The sequence below is a fragment of the Galeopterus variegatus genome, unplaced genomic scaffold, assembly GCF_000696425.1.
Source record: "Galeopterus variegatus unplaced genomic scaffold, G_variegatus-3.0.2 Scaffold1501, whole genome shotgun sequence".
In the NCBI taxonomy this organism is placed as follows: domain Eukaryota; kingdom Metazoa; phylum Chordata; class Mammalia; order Dermoptera; family Cynocephalidae; genus Galeopterus; species Galeopterus variegatus.
This window is the reverse complement of record NW_007727612.1, coordinates 47,505-56,840: the sequence shown is the minus strand read 5'-3', so window position 1 is coordinate 56,840 and position 9,336 is coordinate 47,505. Positions and strand designations below refer to the sequence as shown.

Sequence of the window (9,336 nt, the reverse complement as noted above, 5' to 3'; positions counted from 1 at the left end):
AATTTAAAGAATTTTTTTAAAAGTTAAATAAAATAATAAGTCATGATTTTAAATATATATATATGTTGCATTTTTGCAACCCCTGCATGAACAGGCGTTATTATTGCACATTGTCCAACTGATTCACTTGTTCATTCAACTAAATTTAACAAACAACCAAAAATAAAAAAGATGGTGAATTTCAAGTAATAGCTTTGTCCCACAACTACCAAAAAATTTTCAAGATCATTATGATCATGCTGTGTTCAACAAAAGTTCTATAACAACCTTTTTCTTTTAATTTAAGGTTTTTAAACTCTGGCTTTAGAAAACTAAGGGAAAGATCAGTGATTCCAAAGTAATAATTAAGGGAAGAATGGAAGGAAAGATTGATAGACTGATAGATAATTGATGGATAGGTACATAGATGATTGATTGATTGATAGATAAATGTAGATAAATGCTTAAATATATAGATAGATAAAGATGACATAGTTTTCCAAAATTTTTACAGAAACTTACAGAATGAGTTATGACAATTTCATGACAGTCTTATACTAATGACAAAGAACAGTAAATGAAAAAAAAAAACTTTACCTTTTCACCTGGAGGGCCAGGAGGGCCTGGGGGACCCTGGGAGAGAAATCACTTTAATTAAATATGATTCAACTCTAGTGAGCCTTAAATCCTTCTTTGTGCTAAAAATCATCTTAAGATTCCGTGGTTAACATGATCATTTATTTGTTAAGTATTTTTCCTGTGCAGTAGAACTGTAAAACTTTAAAAATAACCAGCAATTGGTCCAGGACAATTATTAACAGGATTGGAAATACCTCAAAATCTTAGGTGTTGCCCTGTGGACTCCCATAACCTAAGAACGCACCAAGATGAGCTGCTAGAATGAGGCATGGCCACCAGCCAAACTCCCCAGGGTCCCCAGAGTTTTCACCTTGAGAATTATGTTTGTCCACTTTAGATATAATTGTTTATCTTAAAAAGCTGGGTTTTCTTTGAGTGAGTAGGCTATAGTGAAATTAGAAACTTCCAATGTTTGCAACAAAGTTTGAGAAAGCTTTTCCCAATCATTTTAAAATGGAAAAACTAGTCATTTTTGACTCATAAAAACTGCCCATTTATTTGCGAGAATATAAAAGAGACTACATTTACACGATGGATAGAAGAATAATTTCTGGATTTTAGAAAAAAAGAAAATGAAAAAAAAGTAAATTAAAAACATAAGCCTGAGACGCTCTAAGAGCACTCCGTCAGGCCGTGGAAGGATGGCAAACTCGGGGGCGTCACCTGGAGCTCGCGAACATGGCACTTGGAACATAGGTGCATCTCCTTGACTGTAACTCTCTTGCGCTCTCAAAAATGTCACAGTGGGGAGGAAATGATGGCTTCCTTCCACTGAGAATTAGTAACTGTGCAGGAGGCCAACGACAGCACAGTCTCCTGGAGGTTCATCTCCGGGTGCTCGGTTTGTAAATTCTTAATAACAAATAAAGTGCAGTTTCTGCATTGCCGCCTGGTTGTGTCCACAGCTCCCAGCAGATCCAGAGCTTCTTGTATGATTATGTTTCTGCAAATCCGTCTCCCCTGCTCCAGGTGAGGTCACCCATGCAGAGCCTGCCTTATCCGTCTTTGAACTCCACTGTCTCAGTCTGTGGGTATCCCTGGTTTCCAGCCAGCCCCTCAAACAATGACTGTGTTACCTGTTTTGACTATTATTACCCTTTCCCCACAGCTCTGGGAATATGAGGACCATGGATGCTGACCAAACATTTTCATAAGAAAGAAGCTGATTCTGCCATATCTAAATTAAAAGGGATCACCTTTGCATAGAGTTTTCATAAAATCACTCATTTTCACACCTCGACACAGCGCTCTTTGAATAGCTGCCTCAGAGAGATATCCCCAAACACTTACTGGTGGTCCAGTAAATCCTGGAGGGCCAACGGGACCTTGCAGCCCTGGTAATCCTGGTGAGCCCTATAAATGATTGAGAAAGAAAAGAATTAAAATGCAAGCTAGGAGGTGGTGCAGCCCGTGCTTATAATTCTTTAGCAGATGCTTACTGGCATCCCTGGGATTCCAGGAAACCCTCTTTCGCCTTTCAACAGTGTCCCAGGCACATGGCCCAGTATTTGACCTGGGTCCCCCTAGAGGATGAAAAAGAAGAGGAAGACATAAATATTCATGTAAAGATGCTTGAAATCACCTGAATAATAGGCAGGTATTACTGGTACGGGAGTCTAAGCTGGAAATAAACAGACTGGCCATCTCCCCCTCTCATCACTACTGTCCCATGACCAGCATAGCTGCTGCACGCTCAACTCAGCTGCACCAAGGACGGAATACAGAGGCAGCTCACTGTGCACGTGACCGTCCCACATTCCAGACAAGGGCCCTGGTCGCTGGTAGAAAGACTGCGTGACCACAGGCTGTTCTCACAAAATAAGGATTATCTTCTGAGAAAAGAGTCAGGATAAGTATTCCCATAAAAGCAGGGTGTGATGGTAAACTTTATCCGTCCACTTGGCAGGGCTGTATTTTTTGGTTAAATGCCAGTCAAGGTGTTACTGGAAGGCATTATTTAAATCAGTGGAAATTTAAATCAGTAGACTCTGAGTAAAGAGATTACCCTCCCTAATGTTGGTGGGCCTCATCCAATCAGTTGAAGGCCTTAAGAGAAAAAAGACCACCCTGCCCCCAGGAAGTGGGAATTGTCCCTGCAGACGGCCTCAGCCTCGGACCGCAACGTCTGCTCTTGCCTGGTGTCCAGCCTGCTGCACGCCCTGAGAATTTTGAACTTGCCAGCCCCCACAGTCTCATGAGCCAATTCCTTAAAATGAATCTCCCCTCTCTTCTCTTGTTCATCAGCTCTGTTTCTCTGGAGAACCCTGACTAATACACACGGCTGTTATGAGGACACTGTCTCCTAGGAATTCTTAAACACGGGACACAGGGACGCTCGCCCCCACTCAGACACAGGGCTGTCTCTCGTGCAGCTACTGGAAAACTAGAAGCTTCGCCTTCCCATGGCTGCTCCACATGCCCGGCCACTGCGCACCCCGGGCTGTCCAGGCCCCGTGCACAGCTGACGACGGGCGGTGCTCAGGCCAAGGTCAGGGCGATAGGAGCAGCCTAGCCCCGAGACAGGATCCCCTGCCTGGGAAAGGCCTTAAAAGGTTAATTTCTGTGAATTTAGCAGAGGGTCCTCCTGAGCACAATTCTTCTGTCCCCGCTCGCTGATTCCTAGTGAGGAGCTCTGGAGTGGCTGGGACAGGGCCCAGCCCAAGTGGACTCGCTGCCACACTCACCCACGGAGCAAAAGTGTGTCGTCTGCTCCCGGGAGAGCCCGTGGTGGGACAGTGGGAAGGACGGGACATATTTGGGAGAAATTCTGGATGTGAAAATGGCAGGACTTTGTGATTAGAGGACACAGGGAGAGATGGGCACAGAGGGGAGAAGAGGAGGAGGAAGAAGGAGAGGGAGCCAGGAGGAAGGGCAGGAGGGAGGGAAGGAAGGGATAAAAAAGAATCGACTCGATCACACGTGGCTCTTCCAGAGTAAAACCAAAGTCAGGAGGGACGCCTCTGGGTCTCTGGTGGGTGCCGCGGGTGGGGGTCCTCGCCCTGCTCGGCTCCAGCAGACAGCGGGGAGCAGACGGCGGGGAGGCGGCAGAGGTGGCCCGTGGTGTCTGTGGGACGCCAGGCGGGGGACAGAGTCGGGGAGGCCTGAGAAGAGGCCCACATGAGACCCCTGCCTCAGCAGGCCATGGAGGGGGGGGGACAGGAGCCAGGGCCCAGCGGCCAGTCACACGGAGGCCTCTGCCGGCTCCATCTAGGGCCCCTCTAGGGTGGGGCAAGAAGGCCCCTTTAAGAAAGCAGGGGCTGGGGCGTCTCGGAGGAGGGAAGCAGGGCTCAGGCCCCACCCTGGACACAGAGGGTCACAGGTAGCTCTGAATGAGGGGGCCGGGACACCGTACCCCTAACCTGTGGCAACTGGGGGTTTCCTGCAGAAATTACGGCTCTCATAACACAGCGACTACAGACGCTGGGCAACGCAAAGATTCGGTCGTATTTAAATGAAACTATTCAGGTTGAACAGAAGAAAAGTCTGCGTCCTTTGGGCGACAGGGCTCTGCAAGAGGGGCGTCAGTGAGAGGGCCCCGGCAAGCGGGCACACTCCGGGAACCGCATCGGCCACCACCCCACCCTTCCCGCTCCTGCCAGCTCCTATGGAGAAATTGTACCTGGTGTCTAAACGTTGGATTCTAAAATCCGAGTTTGTGCATATTGCTTCCAATAATGTAACAGACTTTAGGAAAATATGCTCATAAGCAATTAATCAGCTAAAGGGATTTAAAGGAGGTTTTTTTTTTTATGGTATTTGTTTTAAACAGATTCCCCGTAATTAACCCAATAAAATAAAATAAAACATACCTTCATTCCTGGTATCCCCGGCGGTCCCTAAAAATGAGAGTTTTGATATTAGTTTTGTTTTTCTCAAGATATCATTAGCATTAAGATGTAAGTGCAAAAAGAAAAAAAGAAAAAGAAGTAAAAGGAGAGGACAGAAATTACAACCAAAGAAAAAAATTCTGACTTAACCGTCTACTCGATATTAGTTTTGTTTTTCTCAAGATATCATTAGCATTAAGATGTAAGTGCAAAAAGAAAAAGAAGTAAAAGGAGAGGACAGAAATTACAACCAAAGAAAAAAATTCTGACTTAACCGTCTACTTACGGGATTTCCAGTGAATCCAGGCAAACCAGGCGGCCCCAGTGGCCCTCTCTCTCCCTGAGGAGACAGTGACAGTCACTCACACATACTGTCCTGCCCCCTGAAAAACAGCCTCTCATAAAGCAGCACCCAAAAATCAATTCCTCAAAACGGTTTGTTAAAACTATATTATTGGGCGCTACTTTACGAAAGAACAAATACACTTGATACCATAATTAGTAGGAACAGGGATTCGCAATAGCATTTCCTTATTTGATTTAGTAATTGACTTTAGGAAATAAGTTTAGTACTTAAAAACCATTTTAGGATAAAAGTCTATTTAAAAAGAAAGGCACAGTTACATCCTCCCTGTACATTAAATACGGGAAAACTGTATTTCCTTACCTAATAAAGAAAGCTTTAAGACAAGTACCTTTCCAATTCTGGCAAATAAAAATGTGTTAACAGAATAACTTGGCCTGATTTCTCCATGTGCAAAGCCACGTAAACACACACAAGGGGAGGGACTCGGCTCCAAGTTTACCTTTGTACCGTTGCATCCCGGGATACCTGGGGGACCTGGTGGGCCATCTTGGCCAGGAATTCCCTGTAATCAATAAAGTAAAAAGTAACCCAAATAGAAAGTCAGCTGATGGTAAAATATTTCATAAGAAAAGCAGAGTGCATTTTATATACGTACAGGAAGTCCGGGGTTTCCAGGGTAACCGGATGCTCCTGGGGGTCCCTGTAAGGATGGAAACGGGAGAGTTTCAACAGAAACTCCGGGAAGCCCCATTTCCTCTGACTCACCCACCTGGTGAGCGCAGCCGCACCCTGAGTTCTGGCTCTTAGAACCAGCACACTGAGCAGCCGGAGCGTTCCGGGGAGGCAGTGGCCCAGCCAGGGTACATCACCCGTGTTTGCAGGAGAAATTCCCCATCAAAAGCTGACCATTAACCACTTCTAAAATCAAGGTGCATGTGCACAAAATAACTCCGCCCTCATTTCACCGTTTGTAATGTCTAGGTTATAAAAAAGCATATACTTCACATTAAAATCTCAAATACTTGGGAAGAAGAGTTTATGGGAAAAATCAATTCATTGAGGAAAAAAAAAATCAAAAATCATTGTGAGCTGAAATCTGCGTCTCTCCGTTCTGGACAATTGCCATGCTGTCACCCACACGTTGCTTGGCATCTCCTGTCTTCGCCCAGGACGCCACCGGCTGGTGTGTGGGCACAGGCGCAGGCTTCTGCTGCAGCCCCTTTCGCTGCCTAACAAGACAACCTCGAAGCATGTGCATATCACGATGTCTAGTTTTCTCCTTACAAGATTCTCTCACAAAGGTCTTCCTTTGGCGTGTTCCAGGAATGGGGGTAGCAAGGGAAGGAAAGAGAAGGTGAAGCGGGGAGAAACTGTAGCTCTACAGACACGGTGACTTCCACGGGAAACCAGGTCGTCTCTCCCTACGGACCTGTGGATATATCACTGATGTCCACCTCCGCAAACTACAACACGTCTAGGAGAGACCCCTGAGGGAGGACGAATGTGGGGACGCAGGTTTAGAAGAAGCCACGGTCAGGAGCTCAGCAGAGCGCAGGACAGGTGTGAGGTCGGCAGGTGGGAAACAGCAGCGGTCGCCCACCTGAGCCCTTGTGCCCACCGCACGTGCCCTGTGCGCTCTGAGGAGAGGCGTGGTAAAGGAGAGGCGAGGCCCCCGCCCTGGAAGCTGGCACACAAGTGACGACTGTACTCACTCTCGTCCCTTTTGTTCCGGGGAGTCCTGGTTCTCCAGCGTCACCCTGGAGCAGAGCAGAGATGCCATTGTGACCACTCCTTATCTCAAGATCTAGATGATCTTACACCCTTACCCCCTTCCCCTCCCTACACCCCCTTCCCCCCACCCTGCACCCCTGCCCCACCTCCCTTCCCTGCGCCCCCTGCCTCCAATTACACAGTCAGGCTCACCTTTTGTCCTGGTGGTCCCTGGGGCCCCTCAGGTCCTTGCATTCCAGGAAACCCAATGACACCTTGCAACCCGGGGAGGCCTCTTTCCCCCTGCAGGAAAGGAGCATAAATCAGGCAAAAGGCAGGATGAGAGAAAGAGAGGAAAGGAATCGGTGATCACCTGTGATGGTTAATGGTAGGTGTCAACTTGACAGGGTTAAGGGATACCCAGATAGCTGGTAAAGCATCATTCCGGGTGTGTCTGTGCAGGTGTTTCTGGAAGAGACTGGCATTTGAACCAGTGGACTGAGTAAGGAAGACCCACCCTCACCAATGTAGGCAGCACCATCCCTGCCTGAGGGCCCAGACAGACACAAAGGCAGAGGAAGAGTGAACTCCCTCTCTCCTCTGGGCTGGGGCACCCGGCTTCTTCCTGCCCCGACGAATCAGAACTCCAGGCTCTCGTGAACGGCATCCGTGGCCTCCCGGGTTCTCAGGCCTTCAGACTGGGCCGAGCTACGCCACTGGCCTCGCTGGTTCTCCAGCTTCCAGATGGCCTGTCGTGGGACTTCTCAGCCTCCATACTCACCTGACCCAGTTCCTTCTCGTCTATCTACGTGTCTATCTACGTGTCTATCTTTTTATCTGTCATCGGTCCTATTGGTTCTGTTTCTCTGGAGAACCTCATACATCAACCTTTCTAAGTATCAACCAACACTGCACAAGTGCATACTGAGTGTCTGAGAATAGATGCCAAGTCCTATTTCAGGTGGCTTTTCTCTACTCTATTTTAAGCTCCTGAGGACAGGAAATACTTGCATGTGATACAGGGCACGATGCTATATACACTAAATGCTATATACTAAATGCTAAATAATTTCTTGGGTAAATAAATAATGAATAGTGAGTATTTTTTTTGCTGAATTAATTACCTCAATTAATGAACTCCCTTATTATTTTTTTTTCCTTTTTTGTCTTTTTTCATGACCGGTAACGGGATCGCAACCCTCGGTGTCACGCCCGTACCGCGACCGGCAACAGGATCGCAACCCTCAATGTCGCACCCACACCACGCTCAACCAGTGAGCAGACCGGTCTCTATATGGGATCCAAACCCTCAGCGGGAGCGCCTCCGCGCTCCCAAGCGCTGCACTCTACCGAGTGCGCCACCGGGCCGGCCCAAACTCTCTTATTATTAATAGGCCCCATGCTGAGATTTTGGGGTCAGAGCATCACTTCTGTCTTTCTCTTCAAATGCCTTTAGAAGGTGTGTGGAGGCAGAGTTTGTAGCGTGGGTTTCAGCACAAGATGCTGAGACTTCCCCGTGCAATCAGCAAGGTGATGGTGTGGTTTGATAACAGGTGTGTCTCAAAAGTACTTTTTGTAAAGGTAGGATCAAAGTTTAATTACCATCTCTGTTCCCATGGAGCAAACAGAAATAAGAAACACTATTTTTAAAATAAGGAGTATTATTCAGGGTACACACACATGGCAGGCATCGCAAAGGTTGTAAAATCTCGAAAAGGACAAAGAACGGCCCCAAAGGCTTTGTGGGATTCTGAGCCCTCTGCCAGCCCTTGAAGGATGAATGAAAAACAAGTGTGGGAAGAGAAGGGCACAGGCAGAGTGCAGGGGCTGGAGGCGGAGATGGGGCTGGGCAGGTAGGTCTCTCCCACGCGAGCACAGCTGGCTACCAAGAGGAAGCACACCGGGGCGAATACGTGGAGGACCGAGCCCTCAGAGTTGGATCCTGGAAATGATGTAGTATTTTAGGAAGACTGCCATATTCAGGTTGCCAATATAAAATTTCTCATTCTCATGATAAGGAAACCTACTTTTCCACAGTGTGTGGAGTTTCGTGCAATCTTACAATACCAACTGGGTAGATTAAGTAACCCCTGTTAGCTGATTTAAAGACAGAAGGCACTTTGGAGATTACCGGCAGGATTATCTAGTGCTCATTGCTTTTCTCAAAGTTATATTGCTTTAAGGTAAAAATAAACTGCCAAGCTATACATTACATAAGATAAACATTAATCTCCCAAATAGCACATTACCAGGAGTTACTTAAACATTTTTTGCCATCATCTAATTGAAATGAGACAAAGAAAGAACTTTCAAAGTCATCCAAGCCACTCAGCCTGGCCTGGTGCTTACGGGTGAATTTTTATCAATGCAGCAATGAGGCTGTGAACTTGGGACTCCAACTGCACCTCCGTGGGGTTGTCTAAGTTTAATTGGAAGTACAAGTCAGGAGTCCAGAAACAGCATTTGAATAAATGTGGAGAGATTATTTCAAACTCTAGAGGAAAGGATAAAATAGCAAATGGATTCAAGAAAACGAAGCCCTCTGGTTTGGCACACCCCTTTGGGCCAGCAGCATCCCGGGATCTACCAGAAATAGCAGCTGGTAACACGCTGAGGGCCTCACACAGGGGTTGATGCAGACGCTGACTTCTCGCTGGGGCCTGGTGATAACCAGACAGAAAAACATACCCAGACCAAAACTTATTCAAAGAGCTACTTAAACATGTCCATCCTTAACCTGCAGTCGTGGCAACAGAAAATCCTGGGGCCGGCCCGGTGGCGCACTGCTACAGTGCGCCACTTGGGAAGCACGGCAGCACTCCCGCTGAGGGTTCGGATCCCATATACAGACCGGCCGCTCACTGGCTGAGCGAG

General features: G+C 47.2%; 1 protein-coding gene across 1 annotated transcript in view; it reads right to left on the bottom strand.

Annotated features, from left to right (window-relative positions):
* COL4A1 (collagen, type IV, alpha 1) overlaps positions 1–9,336 on the bottom strand; it is a 94,183-nt gene that overhangs the window by 51,990 nt on the left and 32,857 nt on the right. Inside the window, exons 3-11 of the mRNA XM_008577374.1 lie at positions 6,676–6,765; positions 6,465–6,509; positions 5,408–5,452; positions 5,252–5,314; positions 4,732–4,785; positions 4,428–4,454; positions 2,058–2,141; positions 1,909–1,971; positions 577–612 (exon numbers count right to left, since the gene is read on the bottom strand). Coding sequence (XP_008575596.1) covers positions 577–612; positions 1,909–1,971; positions 2,058–2,141; positions 4,428–4,454; positions 4,732–4,785; positions 5,252–5,314; positions 5,408–5,452; positions 6,465–6,509; positions 6,676–6,765 — 507 coding nt within the window. The remainder of the gene's footprint in view (positions 1–576; positions 613–1,908; positions 1,972–2,057; positions 2,142–4,427; positions 4,455–4,731; positions 4,786–5,251; positions 5,315–5,407; positions 5,453–6,464; positions 6,510–6,675; positions 6,766–9,336) is intronic.